The 26,811-nt window shown below is 47.9% G+C and overlaps 3 protein-coding genes across 7 annotated transcripts in view; 2 read left to right on the forward strand and 1 right to left on the reverse strand.

Moving 5' to 3' along the window:
- The window catches only part of SH3GL3 (SH3 domain containing GRB2 like 3, endophilin A3), a 137,415-nt gene extending 134,881 nt beyond the window's left edge, over positions 1-2,534 (forward strand). For all 4 annotated transcript variants that reach the window (XM_038532974.1, XM_038532976.1, XM_038532975.1 and 1 more), the window contains one exon: positions 1,880-2,534. In XM_038532974.1, coding sequence (XP_038388902.1) covers positions 1,880-2,085 — 206 coding nt within the window. In that variant the 3' untranslated portion in view covers positions 2,086-2,534. The remainder of the gene's footprint in view (positions 1-1,879) is intronic.
- Positions 2,521-12,453, reverse strand: LOC119872856. The gene is made up of 4 exons (XM_038533688.1): positions 12,235-12,453; positions 12,003-12,194; positions 3,990-4,073; positions 2,521-2,832 (listed from the first exon to the last, which is right to left on the reverse strand). The coding sequence occupies exons 1-4, from the start codon at positions 12,451-12,453 to the stop codon at positions 2,521-2,523; spliced, it is 807 nt and encodes a 268-aa protein (XP_038389616.1).
- A 6,721-nt stretch (positions 12,454-19,174) lies between these two features.
- Positions 19,175-26,811, forward strand: part of ADAMTSL3 (ADAMTS like 3) — a 337,319-nt gene continuing 329,682 nt past the window's right edge. For both annotated transcript variants that reach the window (XM_038532980.1, XM_038532981.1), the window contains exons 1-2: positions 19,175-19,301; positions 20,587-20,688. In XM_038532980.1, the coding sequence (XP_038388908.1) occupies positions 20,620-20,688 (69 nt within the window). In that variant the 5' untranslated portion in view covers positions 19,175-19,301; positions 20,587-20,619. The remainder of the gene's footprint in view (positions 19,302-20,586; positions 20,689-26,811) is intronic.

The following is a 26,811-nucleotide window of genomic DNA, read 5'->3' on the forward strand; positions in this document are numbered from 1 at the left end:
AAAATCCTGAAATGCATCCACATGCACATGATCATTAAATATATGACAAAGATAAAAGTAGTATTGGAAGTCAGTGGAGGAAGAATGGGTCATTTAATAAGCTGCTCTTAGATGATGGCTTAAGCATCATCAAAAATAAATAATGCCTCCGTTTGCCAAAACTCAATGGAATTAAGAGTAAAAATTTTCACATGAAAAAATTAAATCATTCCTGGGATAAATTTAGTTGAATATATGTATGTGAAGGAGGAGGAAAAACCAGGGATGGAAAGGTTGATGAGCTTGACTGTGCTGATTAAGGTTTCTGTAAGTGTTCTGTATGTGTGCCAGCAACCCCCTCCCTGCCCTGTCCCCAGAACACACTCCAGAAACAAATGGAAGCAAACATGATAAATATAAAGAATAGCATTTTATAAGGGGCTCCTATAAGTTTTAAGGCAACCCCCCCCCAACACTAGACAAATAAATTGACAGCAAATGTTAAAAGTCCTGGAAAAATCTGTGTCCTATGAATAATAAGTTCCATCCTGAAGTTTACCTTCAAGCATTAATTGTGCATGTTTGTAAATAAACGTGCATTAGGATATTTTTCAAGGAGTTATGTAGGACAGCTTAGAGAGAACAAAAGAAAGAAGAAAGGAAGAGAGGGAGGGAGAAGAGGAAAGGAAGGAAGGACCTTATCTATCCAGCAATATGGGAGGTGGGTGAAAGAAATTTTGTGCTGATGGAGTTTACTGGTCAGTGATTAGAAGTATTCTGGAAAGAGATTCACAAAAATATGTATAGGAACATTCTTTTATGAGAATATATTTATGTAAATACATACATAGATATAATCATCAAGACATCTGGAAGCTTCTCCACCAAAATGTTCATTTAACATTGGTTATCACTGGGTTAGTGGGTTAAGGCTGACTTTTCTCAATTTTGCATACTTCTGTCCTTCCTTCCCTTCCCCCTTCCTTTCTCCTTCCTTTCCCCTTCCTCCCTCCCTCCCCCGCCCTCCCTCCCTCCCTCCTTCCTTCCTTCCCTCCCTCTCCCTTCCTTCTTTCCTCCCTTCCTTCCTTTGTTCCTTCCTTCCTCCTCCCTTCCTCCTTCCTTCCCCTTCTTTCCTCCTCCCTTCCTTCCTCCTACTTTCCTCCTTCCTTTCTCCTTCCTTTCCCTTCCCTTCCCTCCCTACCTCCCTCCCACCCTCCTTCCCTCCCTTCCTCCCTCTCTCCCTCTCTCACTTTCCTACCATTGCCACGTTTTCGTTCTGAAATTAAAAAAAAAATAACTATTTGGGAAACATTATTCTGAGAACTTCTGGCTTCATACACTAAGCCCAGCACTGCAGGCTGGCCTGTGGCTAGTCTGCCCCTTTGCTCCCGTTCACACCCTGCCTCCTTCTAGCACCAGCTCAGGGAAGATGTCCCCACCACCCAGGCCTTTCCTGCCTCTTCCTCCTCCTCTGAGCTTCTGAGCTCTACCTGACTCCCCTCCTCATCTTTGGCATTTCAGTGTTGCGCGTGTCCTGCCTGGCATCCAGGAGAGACCATAAGCTCCCCGAGGGCAGGGGTTGGGCCTTGTGATTCTGTGTCTCCCTCGGGCTCCAGGGAGGGGACAAGCTGCTCTCAGGGAGGTGGGCTGGGCCTGCCAGCTCCGGATGGGAGCAGGGAGGGGAAGAGCCATGGGGCTGGAGGGGTCAGCCAAGGCGTCCTCTATCCGGGGCATCTGGCACAGGCACCGAGCCATCGGCACCTGTGAGCAGGGTCCAGCCAGCCTTGCGGGGAGGAAGCAGGGCCCGCTGTGCGTGACCTCCCTGGCTCCCCACCCCCCACCCCTCCAAGGATACATGTCATGTTAACCCCCACTTTTTGTCTCCATGTGATGTGGACAGGTTCTAACGTTGCCATGGACCAGCCCTGCTGTCGTGGTCTCTATGATTTTGAGCCAGAAAACCAAGGAGAACTAGGATTTAAAGAAGGAGACGTCATTACATTAACCAATCAAATAGATGAAAACTGGTATGAAGGAATGCTACACGGGGAATCTGGATTCTTCCCCATTAATTATGTTGAAGTGATCGTGCCTTTACCTCAGTAAATGTGTGACTCAAACTTTGGACCTACTTTCGTAACTGAAATGAATTCACACCAGTGTTTCCTCAGTGTGGTGTTCTGTGACATCCTTGCTCTTTGACCAACTTAATGACTTTTGTATGTGTGTTCTCTTTATAATGTATTTTGTATCAGTTTAATTTGTATAAACGATTTTCTTGTCTTAGCGACATGGAACTATAGTTTTCTCGTTTGCTTACCGTCCTAAAAGTCACCGGTTAAATAAATGTATGTGCTTCTTGTTGCTAAAAATAAATCGCAGTTATGTTCATGAATTGCCCATTTATATCGCTCAGCTGCAACGGAATGCAAAATTGGAAACTTAAGAAATGCTAAATATTTTGTTTCCTGACATTCTGATGTCATCTGGTCTCCCCTTGTGTCTTAGCTGACCTGTGAATAGCCCAATAAATATGACACATCATGTTGGCAAAAGGCCTCGGTAATTCTTAACGTGGAGTTGACTCTTGAGCACGGTGGTCCAGCTGTAAACTTCCCCCATTCCTCGTGGCTGACCAGGGCTCCCGGTGTGGATGGTGGATGCTTCTTCCTGAGTCAGCAGGTGTAAGAGGACCTCCACTGTGTCCCGATTCAAACACAGCACACTCTCCTTCCAGCTCAGGGATAGAAGACTCTTCCATGCTCTGTCAAGCTTCTTTATAAGAGAGCTTAATACAAGCTTCTGCTGCTGCCAAGTATTGGGTAGGTTTTCCAAGTAGATCCTGTTGGCACGCTCAGGAAGGAGCAGGATCAGAGTGGGGGTGAGTGCACAGTCACAAGATCTTCTGGGTTCTGAAAACCAGTCCCTGGCCTCACTCAGAGCATGCACTCATCATGGACTTGGACCCAAGGTGGGGGTCAGGTGGGCACAGCATTCCTCATATGGCAGGGGAGGGATATCCTTTCTCCTTCAGCAGAGGAGGAGACTCCTCAGATGGCTTGCCCAGGATCCAAACCACCAGTGGTGAGAGGCAGAGTTTGAACTGTACCCACTGCCCACTGAAGTGCCCACTGAAGTTACTGGGATGTACTTTGATTTTCACTGACAACAGTAACAAATGCCCAGCCAACAGGTTGTTTTAAGGGGACCAAAACCTGACATCTCAGTCCTCTGGGTCTTTGGTACATCAGTAAACTCACAACAGCATCCTGGACGATTGTCCTTTCTTTTCATAGCATCTTCCCCCAACACCTTCTCTAAAGTGGTTGCATATATAGTGTCTATAATAAAATAATGACTAACATTCATTGAGTGCTTACTGTGTGCGGATGCCACTGTAGACATTTAAATGAATAAACTTAATCCTCATAACAACCCATTTTGCAGATAAGAAAACTGAGACACAGCAAGACTAAGTTGTCCACAATCACACGGTCATGAAATGCCCAAGCAGGGCTCCTGACCTAGGTAGTCTCCCTCTCATGCTACCTCTCATACTATGTGTTTGCACCCCCCCCCCCCACAGGGTAGCTTTTTATACCCCATCCTTTTTCCTTCTCCAGCTGCCATATTTGAAATGTATCAAAGGGAAGGAGAAATCCAGAGCCATTCTCAGTGCCTATACTATGCCTCAGGACCTGTTGGGGAAATAAACAGTAGTTGCAGTTAACTGGGAGTTATAGACTGGGGTGGCAGCGGGGGGGTGGTTCTTGTGAGGTTTCAGTAAATGGCTCCCCTCTTTTCCCAGTGAGTTCTAAATAAACTGGGGTGTTAGTCAAGGGTTAAAACAGGTAAGAGCCAGTATGTAGCTTGCATTGGAAAAGGCTGTGTCAATATGTACCTTAGGATGAGAGCAAACGCATTTGCTAGCTGAGCCCCAAAGAAATCAGACATACCTAGTCCAGGAGAGGGTGGACTGTCATCACCTGCTCTTATAGGTAAGAGCTTACCGCATGGCTGCCAATAGTCAAGAATGCACATTCTCTGCTTGTGTCCAGCTTCCGAGGAGGGACTGTGATACTCGTGCCTGGTACCTAACCAAACCCACAAGCAAGGTAACTCAACTAGCGAGGACTACTTAGAGAAAATCCCTCCTCATTGAAACTGGGAGAATAGGGAAAAGGTATTTCCTTCTAACTCTGGGGAGTGAAGATGAGCATAGTTCATAAAAGACTCAAGTTATTAGAGGCCCAGACAGACCTATATCAAAGGGGAAATGGAGTATTTATTTTTTAAATGTTTATTTATTTATTCATGAGCAACACAGAGAGAGAGGCAGAGACATAGGCAGAGGGAGAAGCAGTCTCCTTGCGGGGAGCCGGATGAGTGACTGGGTCCCAGGACCCCGGGATCATGCCCTGGGCCAAAGGCTGATGCTGAACCACTGAGCCACCCAGGTGCCACAATATGGAGTATTTATAAGAAATATTCTTTATAATGATTTTTTTTTATTGAGGATTTTATTTATTTATTCATGAGAGACAGAGAGAGAGAGGCAGAGACACAGGCAGAGGGAGAAGCAGGCTCCATGCAGGGAACCTGACGCAGGACTTGATCTTGGGTCTTCAGGATCACACCCTGGGCTGAAGGTGGCGGTAAACCACTGAGCCACCTGGGCTGCCCTCTTTATAATGATTTTTAAAATGAGTTTATAACTATGCAATAAGGCAAGGAAAAAAATGGCCTAAAGATTAAAAAGCAAAAAATAAAACTGTCCTTATTTACAGAAAACAAGATTGAATATGAGAAAATTCTTAAGGATTCTACAAAAAAAAAAAATCTACTAGAGCTAAGACATATATATACTAGTAAATATAACATGCTGTGAATTTATCAAAATCATGAGATAGCATAAAAAATCATTTATGTTTCTATATGTTGGAAACATTAAATGTTAGATTTAATATAATAATGAAAAACAATGTCATTTATAATAGAAAGTACAGAATACTTAGTATTTGAACAAAAGATATGCAAGACCTTGACACTGAAGCTACATAACTTTGCATATAAAAATTGAAGACCTAATAAATAGAGATATTAGTATTGTTAAAATGTCTGTTCTTGACATCTGATTGGCTCAGTCGGCTAAGTGTCTGACTCATGGTTTTGGCTCAGGTCATGATCTCAGGGTCATGAGCTTGAGCCCTGCATCAGGCTCTGGGATTCTCTCCCTCTCTCTCTGCCCCTCTGCCCACTCATTCACATTCTGTCCCTCTCTCAAATAAATAAATCTTAAAAGAAAGAACACATAAGAAAATGTCTTCATAACCTTGAAGTGGGCATAATTTCTTAGCACTAACCCCCCAAAACAAAATTCATACATTAGACTTCATTAAAATTAAAAACTTCTGACATCCTAGGGTGGCTCAGTCAGGTAAATGTCCGACTCTTCATCTCAGCTCAGGTCTTAATTTCATGGTCATGAGTTCGAGCCCTGGATTGTGCTCCACGCTGGGCATGGAGCCTACTTAAAAAGAAAAAAATTAAAAATTTCTGCTCATCTAAGATATTTAAAAATAATAAGACAAAACATAGATGAAAGTATTTACAATACATATATCTCCAATTATAGACTTATATGCAGAATATGTAAAGAATTCTTACCGGTCAATAATAAAAGCAATTAAAAATGGCCCAAAGATTTGACCGGTCAATAATAAAAGCAATTAAAAATGGCCCAAAGATTTGAAGAGACACTTCACAAAAGAGAGTATACAAATACCCAATAAGCACGTGAAAAGGTATGCAACCAGTTGCCAGGGTAGCCACATTCCCGGAGACTATAGCAAATGTGGGGCCCAAGGCTAAGATATTTACAACCTAATTTGTAGCAAATAGGTTCTAGTGATCCTTACTGAAAAAGAAACAGTAGTTTAGAGCTGCATTTCTATAGGAAAATACCGGTATCTGGTGATGCCACAAATCCCTTCTGTTGCCTCCTGGGGACAGTTTTACCAGGGCACATCAGTGGCAACCACTTTGATGAATTCTTTTTCTTAGGTCATCCACAGATTTCTTTGAAACAACTCTTAAGCAAGATAGTATTATGGGTACATACATAAGTGTCTTGCAGGAAAAAAACAGTTTGTAACTCACCTGGTTAGCAGGGCACTTAGCTAGATCGGAAGGGATCATAGAGCATGATATACTGAATGAAATTTAAAATTTGATGGGAATGTTGGGGTTTTTAGGAAATGTAGCAGGTAAAACACGGAAGGTCAAGGTCAGGAGCAGACGCCAATCTCAGACCCTGGGACTCATCCCAGGAGGCAGAGCTGGCTTCCTGTGCGTCTGCATTTTTAGAGAAGAGGAATTGGCCGTGATTGTCAATTGTCACAATTGGCTGACTGTGTATTCAGGGGAGCAACACAGCTTTTCTGGGGGGGGCTTGATAACACTTTTCAGAACCACCAAGGGGCCTGGGGTGAGTCACCAACAGCTCTCGTGCTTAGTTAGCATCAGGAGCTGAGCACAATATAGTCATTTATTTCCTCCTAGGAATTTGCTAATGGGAGAAATTTTATAGCCAGATTTGGGGCATATTGCTGTTAGCATATTATTGTTAGAATATCTTAATGTCATTTGTTACAGTTGTACAACCTCTGATAAGCTGTGTCAGGAGACACGGTTAGACATAATTTCAGGTGAGACAGAGAATACAGAAGATAGAGTTTAGGTCTTTTTCTTTTCAAAGATTTTATTTATTTATTCATGAGAGACACAGAGAGAGAGGCGGAGACACAGGCAGAGGGAGAAGCAGGCTCCCTGCAGGGAGCCCGATGTGGGACTCCATTCCAGGACCCCCCCCCCCCCCCATCACACCCTGAGCTGAAGACAGACACTCAACCACTGAGCCACTCAGGAGCCCCTAGAGTTTAGGTCTTGGTGGTGATAGTGGGTAGAATAATGGTCACCAGAAGATATGTCCCAGACTTAACCCCCCAGAAGCTGAGAATATGACCTTACTTGGAAATAGGGTCTTTATAGATGTAATTAAGTGTTTTAAGATCCTGTATTGGAGGGTGGGGGCTAAATCTAACGATTGGTTCCTTACAAGGAAAATGAGAGGGACACTTATGACAAGAGAGACACAGGGAGGAAGTTCAAAGACGGATGGGATGCAGCCCACAGTCGAGGAAGGCCCCAAACCACCCACAGTGGTGAGAGGCAAGGGAGGATTCTCCCCCAGGAGAGGGAGCACAAACTTGGCAACACCTTGATTTCTGACTGGTGCCCTCCGGGACAGAGAGAGAATACATTTGTGTTGTTTTAAGCCACCCACTTGTGGTAATTTGTTCCAGCAGCCCTGGGAAGCTAATGAAGTGGCCTTGGAGTTAATTCAATTCTTGCACTGTTTTAACTCACTTCAGTGTCCTCTAGGGGAAAATCTACCCCGTCCATGAGGATATTACAGCAAGGGCCTCGTGAAGAGGGGATGTGGCTTTCCATGACCAAGTAGACCCAGGGGACTAACAGGAGAAGCCCCCCCTCCCCAGGAATGCCTGGGTTGAGGCTGCTGGCAGATCCATCCTCCTTCTCCACTGTGATATTTTCTCGCATAGAATCCACTCTGTTACTGTGACTTTCCTGCCCTTTCTGCGCCCTCTCGTTCCTGAGCCCCAGGCCCAGAGGGAAGCAGAATCTGATGACCAGTTTGGGCAAGGGACTGAGGGACAGGATGGGGCAGCCATACGCTGAGCCCCTCCCCTTCCCCTTCTTGCGAGCTGCAGGGAGTGCTCAGATGCTCCGTGGCCCCCAGATGTGGTCTTCCCATGAGTTCCTTTTCTGTCCTATTGCTCAAGATCTGGGCAGAGAAACAGGTGCTGTTTGCTCGTTCCCCTGCACACTCACACTTACCCTATTTCTTACTCCTAGCATTAAGGGAGCTAATGCTTATTATCCTCCGTTCTGTCCTATTTCAGTCTACGGATTTATCCAGTCTCTGTGGACGTATTTATCATTGGCAGGAAGCCACAGGAACGGTGAGAGACGGAAGCGCACAGAGCCCATGAGGCTGCCTTGCTCCTGGCTCTGCCACCGCATCTGCAAATCGGGCAATGACCCTTCCCCCCAGGCCCTGTGACCCTTGTGATTTCAAAGATAGAAGGGTTAATGCTCCCTCAGAACCTTCTCTGGGAAGATGACCCCTTGTTTACTTTAAACTGAATATATTTTTTTAAAACCATGGCCTCTGGTTTATATAGCCCAGAGGAAGCTAGAGGAGGAGGATGGCAAGAGGCAGCCAGGAGGGTACCACACAGAGGAGACCCCTCCACCACCACCCCCAACACACACACGGGGACTGTGCTTGGAACAGAGGCCAGAGGACATGAAGAGTCAGGTGGTGCTGAGCCTCCCGCAGGACATCCATGGAGAAGGCCGGCAGATAGCATCCTCAGCCCGGCTCCTGGCACAGGGTTGACATCAATCCGCTTCCAATCAACTGTTGGAAAGAAAACCGGATTGCGTGCTTGTGCCTTGAGGCTCCACGTCAGCACGGTTTCATGTCCAGACGTGTGTTGTACGACGTGCCTCCAGTCTTCTTAAAGCTGTGCTCCCAAAGCCCCAGTCACCCCAGCAACCTCTCCCCTCCTCATCTCTCCAGCTCTGCACACTGCTCTCCTTTCCCCTCTTCCTGGATCCTTTCTTCTCCGGGTCGCTGCATATAATTTATTAGTAAAAATTCTTCTGATTCTTGCCAAGCCCAGGAGAAGTCTCCCAGCAGATGGAGCAGGCAAAGACTCAGTGCATCTTTAAAGGCAGAAGGGTAAAGCAATACTGCCAACCTGCATCATTACTGTTTTCTTTTGTACTTGTCACCCCATTTACTTCCAGAGTGGTCTCCTTGCCCTCCTGGCAGAGCCAAGGGAGGACATGGCTCTCTTCCCTCGTCCTGGGGGCCATGGTTGGCAGAGTGATGCTTACTGCTGTATCTCAACAACCCTCCACATCTCAGCTATGGGGATGATTTTCTTTCCCAGTTTCCAGCACTAATGTAGACTTTTATATCATATCCATTTAGTGGTTATGGTCAGATGGTTTGAGTAAAAAAATTGAGCTCAAATCATCTTCTTGGATCAGAAGTTTCTACCTGACCCAAAATTTCATGTCAATACCAGTTTTTTTTTTTTTAATTTTCTTTTCCCGTTTCTTTATTTGTGCTTTGTAAAAACACAGGACATTGTGTTCTCAATTTTCCTGACTACATACATGAGTTTAGGAATGTTTGTTTCATGCAGTCTTTTGGTTTCTTTCTTGGTTTTCAAAAACAACAATAAAAGTACATTGCTCTGGCACATATTTAATGAAATAGCATTTAGCAATTTCATGGGGAATGCCGAGTAAGTCCCACTCTTGCTTTGATGGTAAACCAGGGACCCAGGCTAGGATTGAATGTCATCCTTGCCTTGGAGGGCTCAGGAGCTTCCGGGTGTGCCTTTCAGGCTGACATTCACAACGGAAAAGCAAAAGAACAGAGTCGAGACCACATGCTTCAAGCCTGAGCCTCTGAACTAGATGAGCAAATGATGAAGACAAAGGCAGAAATCAAAGAGTGGCTCAAAATAATTGCTTCTTGGTTTTGTTTTCTGAGAGAAAGAAGTAAACTTTTGATATTTTCATTGTTTAGGGGAATTATAAACATCTTATATGCATATGAGAGAATATTTAAAGATTCCTTACCTAAAAAAAAAAATAAAAAGATTCCTTACCTGATAAGCAGACATATGGATAGGTGGTGGATGGCTAGATAGCTGTTTTCATGCACACTATCAACTTCTGTGGCTTCAAGAATTAGCCATATGCTGACAAGTGACAAATCTGAATCTCTGCCCCAGGCTGTTCTCCTGATTCTAGACCTACAGGCATTTCCAGCTCAAACTGTTCCAGGTGAAGCCACTGTCTCCACGCTGCCTCTTCCCATCTGATATGCTCCTCTTCCTCTTATGTTCTCTGTGTTAGTGAATAACACATGGTCCAAGTCAAAAAATCAAAGAGCTAACTTTGACTCATTTGTCCCTGGTACCCTACCTTTTTAAGTCATTCACCAAGTCTTATCAATCTTAATCTCTAATAACTCTCAAATCCATCTATTTCCTCCTATGTCCATTACAACTTGTGCCAGGTGATGCCAATGTGACTCACTTGGGTTATTAAACATACAGCTAGAGTAATCATTACTAAGATCCAATCTTGTCATGCCATTGCTCTGCCAGATATTATACTAAGCAATCTGTGAGCTTAGGGTAAAGTCCAAAACCCCATAGCATGGCGTATGTGCCCTTCACAAACTTGACCCCTGCCTACTTCTCTGTGCATTTAACTTGTGCCAATCCCATTTTCACTTTGTGCACCAAATGTATTAGTCTGCATAGACTGGTTTATGCTACAGTCAAAAGTAACTAAAAAATATCAGAGGTTCAGCAGATGAAGGTATACATCCCAGTGTAGAATGGATGACTCTCCAAGCCAAATGTCCTTCATGGATTAGCAATCCAGGATCCTTTGATTTGGGGCTCAGCCACACCAACACACAGCATCTATATTAACTACCCAAGGGGAAGAGAGAGATCAGAGAAGCCACGAGAGCTTTCCACTGCCTCGACTAGGAAGAGATACACATCAATTCCACTCTTTTTTCATTGGCCAGAATAAATCACATGGCTCTGCAAGAAGCTGGGAATTATAGCCTCCAAGAAGAAGGCATATGAGAAGGGATTTGGCAAATATGCAGCATTTTCTCTGCCACACCAAACATTTAAAAACACGTGGTTGTTGAATTGGAACTTTCATCTTTGGGCCTCTGCACGTTTTCCTTCTTGTCTGGAATTCTTACTTCACACCCAAACCTTCTCATGAATAATTCCTGCCCAGAACTATTTTTGTGGAGGAATGCATGGGAATGCCAGGCTAGAACCTCTTTCTCAGGATCCTGAAAGCTGGAACAGTACTCTAGAAGCTGGCTTTTAAGTGGCATCCTTGAAATAAGATAGAACTTTCAAATCAAATAAAAATGCTTATTTATATAGATTTTCATATCTCTGGGTGTGATAAGAGGAAGTTATGTTTAGATGGTTGGTTCCAAGTCAATGAGCATCCATGTCTCTAGTTCTGGATCTGATGTGATATCCAGTCCATTTCACAGCTGATACTGCTGAGAACATAGTGGGAAAGAGAAATGAGATGAACAAGTAACAGATGAATGATTTCTTAACTCTTTTTTTTTAAGAGAGAGAGGGAAAGAGAGCATGAGGGGTGGGTGGGAGGAGCAGAGGGAGATGGAGAGAGAAGTCTTTTTTTTTTTTTTTTTTTTTTTTTTTTGAGAGAGAAGTCTTAAGCAAGCTCAACACCAGCCTGACACGGGGCTCCATCTCACAACTCTGAGATCATGACCTGACCTGAAATCAAGAGTCAGATGCTTAATCGACTGAGCCATCCAGGGTCCCCCTGAATTCTTTTTTAGAATGTAATAAAGCTGTATTGATTATCTATCATTATGTAACAAAGTATCACAAACCTGGTGGCTTAAAAAACACACACATTCACATATTGAATATCTTGCAGCTTCTGTATTTCAGGAGTCCAGGCAGGGCTTACCTGGATTCTATGTTTCAGGGTCTTTCAGTTTAAGTGTTGGCTGGGCTGAGGTCTCATCTGAGGGTTGACTGAAGAAGATGCACTGCCAACTTCATGTGGCTCGTGGCAGAATTCAGGTTTTTTTTGTTTTTGTTTTTGTTTTTTTTTTTTCTGGTTGTCTGCTGGAGGTCCTTAGCTCCTTGCCACATGGATTTCTCTATTATTGGCTTGCTTCATCATATCAAACAAAGGAGAAAGTCTCTTGGCAAGAGGGAAGTTATGATGTCACACAACATAATGAAAGAAATGCTGTACCATTGTCTTTGGCAAATTCTTTTTGTGTGTGTGTAGTTTTATGGGTTTATCAACAAAAATATGATGTGTACACAAGTTATCCATTCATTTTCTTTGCTGCACAGCCTGGCATTGGGATTGGTGACTCTGATGGGAAACTGGGCTGCTGTTTCTACAGTGGCTTTGAGGTTCTTGGAGGAGACATTGTGAGCAATCTCTGCCCAGTGAGATTTGTTGCACATCAGTAGCACTTCAAGCTCCTTAATGCTGTGGATTAGGAACTTCTGGAAGGAAGAAAAAAAAAAAGAAACTTCTGGAAGCCACTGGGAAGCATGTGCTTTGTTCCTTGTTGCTCCTGTAACCAGTGTTGGGCATCAAGATCTGGCCCTTGAATCTTCTATGTTTCCTATTGTCAATGCCTTTGGGTTTTTCCCAGTTGTGCATTATTTTGACATATGGGTCTGACTGGTACTGGATGAACTTTCTTGGTCCTTTTTTTTTTTTACAGATCTTGAGCTTCATCAGAGATTTAAGGGTGGCCATGATTACAAACAGGATAGGGCTTCCACCTCTGTAGGCAGCACTGAGAAAGAGAGACCTTTGTCATATTTTATCACTAGAAGTAAGTCACAGGTCCTGTCCACACTTAAGGGGAGGCGATTACATGGTGGTGTGAATACCAGAAGACAAGGATCAATGGGGTCCCCTTTATGGTAATGTCCACCACAGAGACTCTACAACGTTCCCTGAATTCCTCGTTAGTCTGAAGGAGCATGCATAACTCACATGTGTGATGGAAGTGGTCAGATAGGATTTGTTTTAGAGCATGTGATGAATTTATTGATTCTTTCCTAGATCTGACCCCCCACTCCAGCCATTTACATTATTCTGAAATGCCTATATGGGATAGTAGATTGGTTTTCATTGGAGAAAAAGCAGAGAAGGAGAGTAGCTTTCTGATTTTATTTTAAACAAGAAGATCCTGTGCTGGTACTTAAACGTCAGTTCTCAACCGAAACATCACTTCTTAGAAATCTCTAACACTCCCATGGCTGAATTAATTGCCATCCTACCTAGTTCTTTTATAGCTCCCTGTTCTGACACCTCTGGGAACATTTTTCATACCCTATCCCATTTGCTCCTTCAGGGACAGAGTATTATCTTACTGTGCCATTGTGTTCTCAGGACCTAGCACATGCCTAGACTGTCAGTTAATATAGACCGCATTTCACTGCATTGAACTGAATTTTTCTTTGGGTCTGAAGCTGACCAGTTGTGGATGGTGGGATCTGAAGGAGATTGGCTCTTCACACTCATGAATAGAACATTTTTGCCTGGGTCTTGGTAAAGAAAGGACAAAAATGCCTAACTGGTGATCAAAACCATCCCAAAGTCAGTGTGTTTTGCAAACCTAATTCATAGACATGTTTTTTGTTGAACTTATATATGAAAAAAAAAAAAAGACTTTTCAAGTTATTCCTTAGAGGTCTTTCCAACCCAAATATTGCCAAACTGCCAGAGAAATGAACATGTAGGGAAGCCTCCTAAACAAGGAGGTCTCATTTTGTGGGACAGGTAAGTGACATGCAGTGTGGCACTGGGGAATAAGCTGATCTTGACGACTTGGGAGAAAACTGTTATCACGATTTGAAACAATAGCAGGTACAGAAAAGAAAACAGACAATAGTGTGTACAGAGTACTTGGCACTCTTCTTTTTTTGTGCAAACTGATCAATTCTGAAATAAAATCTTGGTCTCCTAGAGTGGTCAGAAGTGATATTCTAGATGTGATTTTTTCCCCAGAAAGCTAAGAGAGAAGAGGTGAAAGAAAATATGTTGCTTGATTTTGTTTTCTTTTTCTTTAATTTAACCCTTTTGTGAGTGAATGTTCTTCTAAAATGTAGCATGTACTTCTACACTTCCATAAGCAGAATCTAATGAACAAATGCATTCATAAAGAATCTGGATTCGTGAGCATGAACACAGGACTGAGCCATGACACAGTGATTTTTCTCAGGCCTTCTGAGGGAAATAAAACTGTCTCAGACTATGGTGTTTTTTCACTCTTTTTGTGCCTTTTATAGTTAGTTCTTCTGTAGTGACTTTACATTGTTCGTATCCCTTTTCTTAGCATGCTTTCTTTTCCTTTTAAATTTACAGCCTCTAAGTTATTCTCGAAAGCTGAACAAACACATTGGAACTATGTGCCAGCAAAGAATCAGAAGTTTGAGTGAGACCCAAGCGTTAACTCAGATGCAATATGCTTAAATCTGATGTCAGGTGGATGTTCAGAGGCCTTTTCTTTTCTGGTTGGGGTTAGACCCGCAGAGATTGCTATGGCTGAGTTCTAGATTAGGAAGGTGTGTTGCCCTATTATATGAGCAGAGTATAAAAACAATTTTGGACCTTACACTGGAAGTACCTATTGTCCATAATGTAGCAGAGAAAGCTGATGCTCAGGGAGGTAAAAGTGACTTGCCCAGAATCCTCCAATTTGTGGCCAATCCTGGACTACTAGTGGATTTCCTGATGATAGCTCCAGTGTCGCCCACTCACCTCATGCCTCTGAGGGGAAGAAAAGGGTGGTTAAGGGAAGAGTGAGATGGCTCAAAGCTACTAGCAAATCCATTCTTCCTGGGGCATCTGTGCAGGGCACCTGCTCCTGTTCCACAGTAGAGTCTATCTGGACATACATATGTGTCTATGTGCAAGATTATCAGAGCCTGGTATGCACACAGAACCAAGTCAAGTCAGCACCTTCCTCATCCTAGAAGTCAGATGGGAACCAGCCTTGGTTTGGGGCATGGCAGGTCACCAAATCCCAGCTCTGTTCCTTTCCCACACTTTATGAGACTCTGGCCTTCCTTATCCTAGCCCTAAAGATTTGAAGCTTTCTAGAAAAAGTCTGTCCAACACCACTGTCCCGACAGAGATTCTGATTGGCTCAGACTTCCAGGGCCACAGCAATCATAATTCCTAAGCTCCTGACTTAAAATCATGGACCTGGCACCCCTAGGTGCTCTTTGGGGATCTCAGTACAGGATGAGAGGAGAAACCAAGCGTGAGGATGTGCCAAAGCACAGAGCCCCTCAACAAGTAGAACCATCTCCTGTCACCCCTCCTCCCAAAGGCTTTTTTTTTTCTTTTTTTTTTTTTTTGCTTAGGAGGCAGAAGCCTTGAACACATTTTATAAAGTAAATTTCTCTTTCAAAGAAGAACCCTACCCTGAAGAGGCAGAAAACTACAACCACTAGCTGAGCATGTTTCCCACATGGGGCTAAGGAGACCTGATAAACCATGTGGAGTCAGTGTTGTCGGGGTGAATGCCCTATCCAGACCCTCAATATTGGCAGGTGCACCTGTCCCTCAGTCGAGGGCGGAGCAAGGGCGCACATATGAGAGCTCTGGAGCGCTGTCTTTGGTTTTGAGAACTGCCTGGGAGGCTATGCCACCGCCCAACTCTAGGAGAGGCAAGGAGTGACCGGCATGTGGGCAAGTCTACTGTGGGACTCCTCTGCCAGGAGCCCCAAGGATCGAGCAAAGGTGAGAATGCACCTGGCCACAGGCTTGCTCTACTCTCACCCCTTTCCTGTTCTGCTCTCTACTCCCTTACAGTTTTTTTTTTTCTATAAGAGCACCCCCTTCACAATCTCATACCCCTAAGACACCATGCTCACCCAACCTTCTCAGCCTCTTATCTCCTGGTGGCTTTGGCTGAGAATGCATCCTTTGTGCCTACTGTAGGTAACTGCAACTTTTATAGGATTTGTGCCCACAAGCTATTTTCTCTAAGCCTCCAATGTCATCTTCTTAGGTGTGCTTCCCAAACTTGTCTCACAAGTCCCACAAAGCAGACAGAGCAATTCTGTATCAAAAACAAATTCAAGCTGCTGCCTTGAAGTGATGTTTTCTCTCTCTTAGGGCAAAAGACACACACACTCCAACCCCAGCATCACCCATAGTAACTTCTCTGGTCCTCTGGGCATGCCTCTCATACAAATGTTGCATTGTTGTGCTTGTCTGCTTGTCCAGTTGGGGTCAGTAGGCCATGCTGGGATTAGAAGTAGGAATCCCTGAAACTCTTACAGGAAAGAAGCAGATCTTGTGACAGGTAATGGAAACTGGGAACTGGGAACTCATGAAGACGGATCCTTGGGAGAAAGTAGACCTTGGTTTTTAGACCTCTCAGGGTTGATGACACTGCCCTTCTACTCAGGTGGTGGGGACTCTCTTGGTGGGGAGGGTAGTCTAGGGCCTGAACCCTCAGAGATACATTGGGTGGGCATCTCTGCACCCAGTGGCCCAATCGTACAGATTGGCTTTTGGGCGGGGGGTTCATTCTCTTCTGTTCTTCCCATTCCCAATCTTCTCCCACCTCTTTGGCAATGTCTTATTTAAACAGTTTGGCCAGATCTGAGTGGAGGGGGTCCAGGGTGGAGGGGAGAGTGGGTGGGGAACTGAGGGAAGGCTTGAGGTCTACACTTGGGCAGAGTGGTGAAGGAGATCCTAATGGGGGTAGTTAGGTGGGAATCTGGGGACAGGGCCTGTGAGGTTCAGCCAGCCCTCCCTAAGTGGAGTCTGCCCTGCATGGCTCTTCATCATCCTAATTCACAAACAGGATTGCTTGATCTGCTAGAGGAAAGGAAGGCAGAGCTGCCATCAGGCTGTTGGTGAAGTTTACTCTTCTTTTCACTCCAGACCAGCTGTTTCTTGAGGGGCTGGTCTGATAGGAGATGGAACTCCTGGGAGAGAGAGGCATAGCCTGGCCTCCATCCTTGATGCAGGGCGCTCCCTGGAGGCTGGCTCAGGAATCAAGAGCGCCCACGGGAAAATGAGACAGGAAGTCCTGCGGAGGCATTAATACCTGGAGCAGAGCAGCTCCAGTGTTCCCAGCACATCTTCTGTTGCAGAGGCCTCCTTGGTGCTTTCCTGACCTGCAGGCATGGGGACCACAGCTCAACCCAGCTGCACAGGCATAATATCTCTTTGAATTCTCCATTTCATCCTGAATATTCATGTGCTTTCTGCAATACACTCCATGAAACCATCAGAGCTGGTTTTAGAATATGAATGACGTGAGAGCTGGTACACTCGAGTTGCTAAGAATATGCAGTTAAACCTTTCTATATCAGTCTTCTCATTTGTAAAATGGAATAAAAACAATGCCTACCCCGTAGGCTGGCGCGATGACTGACTTACTACCCGCAAAGTGCCTGGAACAGTGCCTGGCGTACCATAGATGTTCTGAAATGATGTTGTTATTTCCCTACTGATACCCTGATATGAGAAGCACATATGGGCGGTCCTCATTACTTGCAGATTCCATGTTTGTGAATTCACCTACTTGCTAAGATTTATTTGGAACCCACAAATCTTGCAGTTCTATCATGGCATTTGGCAAAGGGGCAGAAACTGTGACTCGTCTGGTATGTATGTTCCCAGTTAAGGTAGACAGGGAGGCGCTCCTTTGCCTTCTTGTTTCAGCGTTCACACTGCAAAGAAGTGTCCTCTTATGGTCTGTGTGGTGCCACTTTTTACATTTTTGTCTTCTTTGTTGGTAATCTCTCTGTTTAAGAGAGCCCCCAAGGGCAGTGCTGGAGCGCTGGAAAGTGCTCCTAAGCAGCGGTTGGAATGAGCCCTACAGAGAAAATTCCCGGGCTAGATGTGCGTCATTGAGGCAGGAGTTGTACTGCTGGTGGCCCGGGGTTCAATGCTAATGAATCAATAAGGTATGGTTCAGTGAGAAGCCTGTATAAGATGAGGTTGTGTGTTGATTGGTTGATGGACCTAACTCTCTATTTCAGTGGTTCGGTATTCACAAATCCATTGTTCCCTTGACTTCATGAGAACATAACCATGGCAAAGAAAACTGTCCACAGGTGCGTTCTTTGTGGCTCAGCCCAGGGCTCCCTGCCCCCTACCACGTAGCCGAGCCTTGCATCCTGCTCCTCTGCCTCTTCAACTGAAGGTCCTCTGCGCATTTCCCCATGAGATTCCAGCCGTTTCACATGGAGTGGAGAGCCAGTCCCCACTGGAGAGATCCTCCTCTTGGCCAGGGGAGTCACCGGGGCAAGGAAGGTACGGTGGGGGGTGGGGTGGGGAGGCAGGGGGTCAGCTCCTCTTGGTAAAGCTCTAACACCATCTGAATGTCTCAACTACAGAACAGGGAGGAGAGCAACTTTGGGGATGAACAACAGAGGAACTTTAGAGAGAAGGGGACGCGGGCTGCCACCGTGGCTTTGCAAGTCCCTGCGTGCTGGGTATTTACCCCCCGGGCCTCAGCTTCCTTCCTCACTGTGGAAGGGGACTGACCGTCCCCAAAGGCGGCGCCTGCGGAGCTCCGCGCGTGGCTAGCACGCGCCGGGCACCCGAGGAAGTGGTGCCCGTGGTCCTGCTAGGCGGGGGCATAAGGCAGACTTTCCGGGCGATTCCTTGGCCCCTGCCTTTATCCCCCTGAGATGAGGCCAGAGCCGGGGACAAACATTTCATCCCAATTCTCTACGCTTCCATAAGGAAAGTCACCGGGTCTCGACACTCACCCCCGCCCCTCACGCCGGGCCTGGCACCCCAGGGTCTGGGCAGCTCAAACACGCCCAGCTCCCGCGAAGTCGCGGCCAGTGTCCGGCCTCGGGTGCCCCTGCTCGGCGCTGGGGGCCCCTGGCGGCCAGGTGTCCTCGCGGCGAGCGCGCCCAGGGGTCCGTGGCCGGCACCGGGTCTGCGCGGGGCGCCCGGGACGAGGCCGCCCGGACGGGGCGGGCGGGGGGGGGCGCGGACTCCGCCGAGGTCCGCACGGGCCGGGGCGCCGGGTGCTGCCGGAGGGGCGGCGGGGGGCGCCCGGGCCGCTGGCGAGGCCGCGGCCGCCTCTCCCCAGCGCGCCTGCCGGCGGCGGCGGCCGTGGCGGCGTCGGCAATCCCGGCTCTTGGCACCACGCCTGGCGGCCGGCCCAGGGCGAGGAGTGGCTTCCAGGAAGCGGGCGGAGGAGCGTTCCAGCCGCGTCTCGCCGTCGCCGAGGCCCCGAGCGCTCCGAGCGGCCCGGGCCCGGCCCCTCCCGCGCTCCCCTCGCGCCCCGGCGCCCCCGGCTCGGGCGGAGGGCGGAGGGCGGAGGGCGGAGGGCGGCCGGGCGCGCCGTGCACTTGCCGGGCGGTGCAGGTGGCGGCGCGCGCCCTCCGCCTCTGGGCCCCCGCCAGCGCCGCGCGGCGCCCGGAGGGGGCGGGAGAGGCGGGGCGGCCCCCGTCCCAGCCCCATTTAACTGCTCGGCCGCGCAGCGACTGCGGCGCCGCGGGCTGAGGCCGGCGTCGGGGAACGTCCCGGGCCCGGATTCCGCACGAGGCGCTGCCGGGGCCGCCCCGCGCCGCCCGGGCCGCACGTCCCAGGGTTGTGTGCGGCGCAAGGTGGGTGCCGCGGGCTCCGCGCGGGGGTGCGGGAGCGCCGGGGGACTCGAGCGGCCGGGGTCCCCGGGACCCGGCTCTCACCCTCTGCGGGGCTCGGGGACCGCGGGTCCGGCCCGCTCCGGGGGGCGGGGGGCGTGCGGGGAGGGCCGTGCCCTGGCGGCGGGCGGGGGGCGCTGGCGATCGCGGGGGGCCCTGGGGAGCGGGGCCCTCGGGGGCGGGCAGCCAGGAGCGCGGAGCGTCGCAAGGTCCGGCCGCTGGCCCGTGGGGCGCGAGCGCGGGAGCAGGGGCCGGGGACGCGCGGGAGGAGCCAGCGCGGGGCGGCGGGCGGCCGGCGGGGCGCGCGGTCCCGGTCCCGGGCCCGGCACCGGCCGCCTCCCTTCGGCCCCGAGTCGCCGCCGCAGGTCGGAAACAGCAGCACATTTGCGGATCGCATTAGGCCGGGCCCTTAATGCCTTCTCCAGATGGAGGGAAGCCACCGACCCGCCCCCGGACACCGGCTCCGCCAAGGCGCCCGCGAGGCGAAGCGAGAGGCGAGTGTGACCTCGGCTTTTCCAGTCTCGGGCTCATACTGACTTCCCTGTAAATTGTGGGGAGAGCTCGGAGGACCCCCCGCGGCCCGCCCGGGCTCCGGCGGCCTCTGCTGGTGTGCCCTCACCCGCTCTCGGGAGACGGTGCTGGGTTGGCGCGGAGGCTGCGCGCTCGGGACCTCCCCGGGCCCAGCCCAGATCTAGCTGCAGGTCCCGGTGCGCACGGCACACGGTGGCATCGCTGGGGAAAGCCTTGAACTCTCAGACCTGCGTTCCAGTCCTACAACAGTCACCGTCTTGCTGTGTGACCTTAGGCAGGTCCCTGCCCCTCTCTGGGGTGGCTTAGTTGGTCTTAGATTCATTTTTGCCTGAAGTCGAAGAAGAAGCTGGCAGGTGCCCTAATCCTTGGCTCCATGCTGGCTTCCTGAGTCAGATGCCAGCAGCCACACCCTGCTGCTGACACATGAGCTGGAAAGTGGTCGGTGCAGAGATGTCTCAGCTTTTGAAAGCCTGGAGGTGTGTGGGTTGCTTGTTGGGGTCAGGTCCAGCTGCCCTCCTGACCCTGATGTGGACCGGTCTTAAAGACAGATTTCCATAGCCTCTACCATGTTGCCGGTAGCTCCATCCTGGACCTGCACAAGCCTTTTTCAAGACATTATGGGAGGCTCAGGATGCCTCCCTCTGATTGGTCTCTTAAGTCATCCTTGCTGCCACTGGGGACAGAGCAGGTTGGAAACCAACTTTTTCTTCTTTTGCAGGCTCAAGAGAGATTCCCCAGGAGACTGGACCCCATGGCTTCCTGGAAGAGCTCCTGGTGGCTGCTAATGTGGATGGTCTTCATGCACTCTGCCCTCCTGCAGGTAACATGCAGAGCAAGAAGAATGACAGGCATCCCTCTGCTTGCTTAGGAGCATTATTCTAAATCACCTAAAATGTGGTAGGATTTGTGTTAACCCCATACCAAAGGGAACCTAATGTTCTCTCTTACCTCCAGCAAATGGTATTTCTGGTCATCTTAGCTGTAAGAATGATTCAGATCCCTTGGGTCCTTCCTGAGTCTTGAGCAGGTCTTTGATACCACTTGGATACCATGTACCATCAGTGACTTGGGGCTGTTGGTGGGCCCTGTCTTTTCAGTCTAGAATGGCTGCCTGCCTGTGCCCAGTAGAGGCGAGGCTGATAAAGGCCCGGACACAATGAACGGGGCAGAGCTCAGGTTCTGACCTCAGTTCAGCCGCTAAGTCAGTATTCTGAGTTGACTTCTGTCAACACATATCACACCATTTTGCAGTCCTTTCTTTAGACCCCTGTCTTTCTCACAAGCCTGGGAAGGCCTGGCTCATCTCTTGCATCCTCATTTGCCTTTAAGGCAGACTGAAATATAGGAGTGAAGAGAGCATCGCCGGAGAGACAATAGGGAATGGTGGAGACTACAGCAAAGTAGGATGGCACATGCTCCATCTTGTTACAGGAGCCTCTACTCACCTCCAGCTGATCGTTGCCAAGTGGGAACACAAACCCAGGATGGCCATATCTTCTCATTTTCTAGATAGCGGGATCATCCAGATTTTCTCTGAAACCTCCCAGTTTTGAAAGCATTGAAAGCCAGGCAGATGTGTGTGCAGCCTGGATTTTGCCACGGAGTTCATAGTCCGTGTTCTAAGGGTCCAGAGCAAGTCTTAGCATGGCCTCCCAGACCTGCTCCTGGCTCAGGACAGCAACTTTGCATGAACTAGAACAAGGCGACCCCTCTCTTCAGACATAACTTCTTGGGCACATGGCTTGGTGGCCTGTGTCTCCACAGGGTCTAGCAAAGGGCCTGGCCCTTCAGAAGGGCATTCATGTCTGTTAAATGAGGATTCACACTTGAATAAAGGCACACACCATGGGATAGATTAATCAGAGTGCCTCTCCTCTTGGTTTCTTGGACATAGTGTTTCTGAGCCTCTTCCAACTCCAACGCCCTGTGATTTCAGTGGCTCACAAAACCTGGTTGTCGATGTGCACTTTCTCCCCCATTATCCCATCTCATTCATGCTGCTCCATAAGCACATTCTAATAGATAGCTTTTGTGAGAACAGAAGTTAAGTATTTTCAGGGTGATTTTAGGGTTTCTCTAGTCCATGTGGTGTAACGTGCTGGCAAATGGTGGAGGCTTGCTTTTCCGACCCCCCCCCCCCCCGCCGCCACCCCAGCAGAGCTGAAAAAGGCTATGAGAGCTTCAGAGCTTTATTCCTGGGGCTGAGGTTTCAAGGCACAGCGTTTCATTTTGTCTTCTTGCACCCTATAAAATTTAAATGTGCTTTGAGGCAGTCTGTTGACCTTTGGCCAAGGGCAGTGTTTGCCCAGCTTGAATCACTCAGTGACCTCTTTTGGATTTTTCCATATCTGTGTGCCTCTGGCAGCGTTGTTTCCATGTATGGGGCAGTGTGCGCAGGAGATCGTAAAAGGAGGTTTCGGACTACACTATCATCCACACTGCCCATTGCTCGACTCCCAGCACCACTGCTTCCTGACCTGTCACATAAACTTCTCTGCATCGGTTTGTGCATCTGTAGAGAGGGGCATCTGCCTCATGGAATTGTTTGGAGGAGTTAATCCACTGCAAATGGAAGAAAGGAACAGACAAAACAGAGACCGTGTCTGGCATGTAATAAGTGCAATAGACCTGAGCTCTCTGCTGCTGCTGATGCTGCCGCCTGCACCCAGGTTTAAAACTAGAGCAGTGCCTGTAGTTCCCGCTGTGGTACTGTAGGGGGCACTCGGGAGGCATCAGCTGAACAGAGAAGCTGCTGAACTGGTGAGGAGGAGGTGGGGCCGGTATCTTCTCAGGACAGTTCCCTCAGGTGTGAGTGGGGTTGGCCAGGACACTCTCACCATGGGCCTGGGGAGAATGTTATAGTGAAGGGTCCCTCAGTCCTGAGACCCTGCTCATGGGCACGTGGTTGTCTGCCTACAGTCAGCCTGGGTTTGATTCAAAGCTGCCCCTCTGGGGTGTCCGGGGACTTTGGTGTTTGGGGGCCTTAAGATATTCTTCAGTATCTCCCCTTGCTTTGTCAGTGCTGCCCCTAGGTGGCTGGTGGAGAATTAATAGACACGAGGCTGAGCCACAGGGAGCGTGGGTGTGTCAACTCATTTAATAAAAACTAGATTTCCTTTAATACATCAGCGAAAACTCAACCTCTTATATTCGCTGACCACAAGTAAATGTGATGGATTGCAGAGCAAACCGTGAGGTCGGCAGGCTTGTGTTTTTATAACTTGTTCTTGAGGGTTTCTGGAGGAGCTTACTGTTTCCCTCACCCTTCCTGTGTCATGGGCCTTGGAAGCTCCCTGTTGCTCCACATCCTTTCCTTCAGGATCCTGGTCTCCCCTGAGAAGGCAGCTGCCCCTGTTTCAGCTCTCCCCTGCAGCCTCCATCGGGAAGCTTCCACTCAGTGGGTCTCAACATGGTGCCGAGGAATGGGCTCCAACTGTGTTTCATCAGATTCATTCCATTCCTTAGTGAAATCTTGGACAGATTCACTTTCATTTTTTCATTTGAAAAAAGTCCAGTCCAATTTTAAATCTTGATTCCCTACTTTGATTTAAATCTCACCTCCCTTCTGTCTAGTGTAGGGTTGATCACCTGACTCTGGGCACATAAAGCGAGATTGTGCTGTGGTCTAGTCTCTTCCCACCTCAACCAGCGGTGAGGACTGGTTCTGGGGCACTTCTTCCTTTTAATTATTCTGGATCTGGCTTTCCTGGCATTGGAAATAGCAGAGGTGGTGGGGAGAAGAGCAGAGAGATTTCTACTTCCTGCCCAGCACGCAGCTCTGTGGGCTAGGGTACAAGCATGGTGGTTTAAACCCCAACCCATGGCATAACCTACAGACTTGCCAAATCACTGTACCATATGCCTGAAACGAATGAAGCATTGTGTGTCAACCACACTTCAGTTAGAAAAAGACACCCCAGCTCCCTTTGGTGTTGTCTACTTGATTGATAGGAAATGTATGCATTCTTGCTGTGCAGACAGTGGAGGCATCAGATTCTCCACACTGCCTCCTCTCTCTGGCTGCCAGCTGCCTCCAGCTCCCCACTCCCTGCCCGGGGAGGCCCAGGGATGCATCAGCAGACCCTCTGAGCAGATGCCTATCTGGGGGGTGGATTGCCAGGCTCTGCTTGCAGGCTCACCATGCAGTCTCTTTGGGTGTTCTTTTTCCTCAGTGAATCTCAGCCCTCCATAGAGATGAGGGAGGTGGTGACTGGTGACAGTAGGGCTTGTCATGGCCCTCCCTCCCTGGCGAGCTCTGAGGCAGGCATCTGCCCAATGTCAGTCACTCTCTTTAGAAAGTGAGGCACTTAGCTCCTCTTTGTCACCACTTTGGGCTATGAGACCAATGTTTTAGAATGGGGAAAGATCCCCCTGACTATTGTGACACTGAAATTAGACGCGATGGCTCTAGGCTTAGGGCCAGTGCTGGTCTAAGTGGTAGTTCTGCTCTCAGGGATTTGGATTTCAGCAATGCTGGCCTGAAGTTTTAAGGATTGCTGTTCTAGGTGGTTCTTGGTGGTTCTGGTCTCAGTGCTTCTCTCTGGCATGGTTTCTGGTCTTTATCCATCATTCTGGTTTCCTCAGTTCTGGTATGGGGAGGGGTTCTGATCTTGGTGATTCTGGATGTTTGGGTGGTTCGAGACTTGATGGCAGTTTTGTCTGGGTGGCTGTTATCTTGGTGGAGGCTTTGGGATTCGTAGTTCTCGTCCTGGTGTTGGCTCTGGCCTTGGCCATGGTTCTTCCCTTCTCATGCCACAAACATTAATAGTGACCTTTTAGCTCTCACCCTATCCCTTTTACATCAGAAGGCAGACCCCAAGCCTTGGTGGTTGTTGCGAGGTGCAGAAATCTCCCACCTCCTCAGAACTATTCTCCTAGCCTGGGAGAAGGAGGGGAGTGGACTCAGGTGGCAGCCTGGGTTAGTGTCGTCTTGATTGAATTGGGTCCTGTGTGAGCAGTGGTTAGAGAGCCATCAACACTTGTATTCACTCTTCACAGAGTGAGTTCTGCCGATACCAGTGAGTTCCTGGTACAACCACTTTTCCTCTCATACTCTCATGTGCAAGACCTCCCGTCTTCAGAACTCCCCAGCCATGTTCTGTGGCGCTTTTTCCTGCTGGTCTCCATCTAGACAAGAGGTTTAAGAGAATGGCAGTGAATTAATTGATTGACCTCATTGCCGTAGCTTGACATTCTGTGTCTAGCAGCACTGAGCACTGGCAGGTAATTATGCATGTAAAAATTTAAATCGTAGAAAAATAGAAGATCTGAATAAATGAAAGGAAAATCAAAATAAAAAATTTGCCTTCCTACTACCACCCAGGTAATAACTTTTAAAGTTTTCATGTGTAATCCTCCAGACTTTTTCTATGCATAAATATGATATAAATACATGTGTTACGTTTTGATAAGTGGGATTATGCTACAGATTCTGTTATATATCATTGTTTTCAGTGAATATATCATGAATATCTTTCCATGTCAGTACATATATGACTGTGTTTTCGTTTGTAATGTCTGTGTTCATTGTACTTAGGGTATACTATGATACCATAATTTAAGCTCATTATTTCTTTGTTTGACATTTGGGTTGTTTCCAAGATAGTTCGTTCACTTGTGTTTGCCATCAGCCACTTGTAGTGAACATCTTATGCTCACACATTTTCTTGCTTATTTGAATATTCCTTAGAATAATTTTTTCTTAGTTGACTGTGCTTTGCTACCCATTTGATATACCTCTCTTTGTCCTCTTTTATTCTGGGTAGAGGTCTTCCAGCATTCTGGGTTTTATGTTGTAGATGTACTCCCTGTATGACTTCACCATCTACAGTGATTTTGGATGCAGATTCCAAGCTGTGTGTGACACTCATGATGGAGCCTGAGTGGAAAGACCTGAGCTTGTCCTGGCGGGAGGGTCCACCTTGTTACCACATTGCTCCCAAGGCCTCTCATAGCTGCAGGATGGAGTCATTGGGTAGATCCCTTGAGAATCCAGGGGAAGAATGAAGGGGAACCCCCTTGTTATTTGTCATATATGACACCTGACTCCTTTCTCTTCCTGCCTCTCTGACCTTCCCATCTCTGGCTTTCTATTTTTTATTTTTATTTTTTTAAAAGATTTTATTTATTTATTCATGAGGGACACACAGAGAGAGGCAGAGACATAGACAGAGGGAGAAGCAGGTTTCTCATAGGGAGCCCGATGTGGGACTTGATCCTGGACTCCGGGGATCACACCCTGAGCCACGCCCTGAATCCCCCATCTCTGGCTTTTTTTTTTTTTTAAAGCTGCTCAGTTCTAAATCTTTTTTTTTTTTAATTTTTATTTATGATAGTCACAGAGAGAGAGAGAGAGAGAGAGAGAGAGAGAGAGAGACATAGGCAGAGGGAGAAGCAGGCTCCATGCAGGGAGCCTGACGTGGGATTCGATCCCGGTCTCCAGGATCACGCCCCGGGCCAAAGGCAGGCGCCAAACCGCTGCGCCACCCAGGGATCCCAAAGCTGCTCAGTTCTAGAGTTCTGCACTTGGCCTCTTCTTTCTCCCTTCATAGGCTGTCCCTGGGTACCTTCCATTACTCCTTTGTTTTTTTCTCCAGAGGTTCCTGCCTGGGGTTTATTACCAGGGGACCCAGCTCTCCTAGCGATTCAGGCTTTCAAATTAGATTCTCCATACACTGGAAAGATAAAAAGGTGGCTTCTATTTTACTCTAACTTCTAAATATAAACATTGGAGATAAGACACAATTTTGATAAGTTTATTTTGGTTTGCCTGTCTTTGCCTCTTTCTTTCTTTGCTTGCGTGATATTCTTTATGGAGGGAGTTTCTGTGATGAGGGAGGTGGTTGGAGGTGAGGGAAGGACAAGCAAGAACTAGCAAGCCCTCCGTCCACTGGAGGGTATTTCTTTCCTATTTCTTTCTTTATTCAGTTCGGTCTTCTGATTT

Source organism: Canis lupus, chromosome 3 (assembly GCF_011100685.1).
Source record: "Canis lupus familiaris isolate Mischka breed German Shepherd chromosome 3, alternate assembly UU_Cfam_GSD_1.0, whole genome shotgun sequence".
Classification (NCBI taxonomy): Eukaryota; Metazoa; Chordata; class Mammalia; order Carnivora; family Canidae; genus Canis; species Canis lupus.

Coding starts and splice junctions, on each gene's coding strand:
- LOC119872856 (XM_038533688.1), bottom strand. CDS start 12,453: ATGGCCACCCTTAAATCTCTGATGAAGCTCAAGATCTGTAAAAAAAAA. Junction 4,074..12,002: donor AAAATGAATGGATAACTTGT/GTACACATCATA, acceptor GGGTTTGGTTAG/GTACCAGGCACGAGTATCAC. Junction 2,833..3,989: donor TGACTATTGGCAGCCATGCG/GTAAGCTCTTAC, acceptor CTCCTTCCTGAG/CGTGCCAACAGGATCTACTT.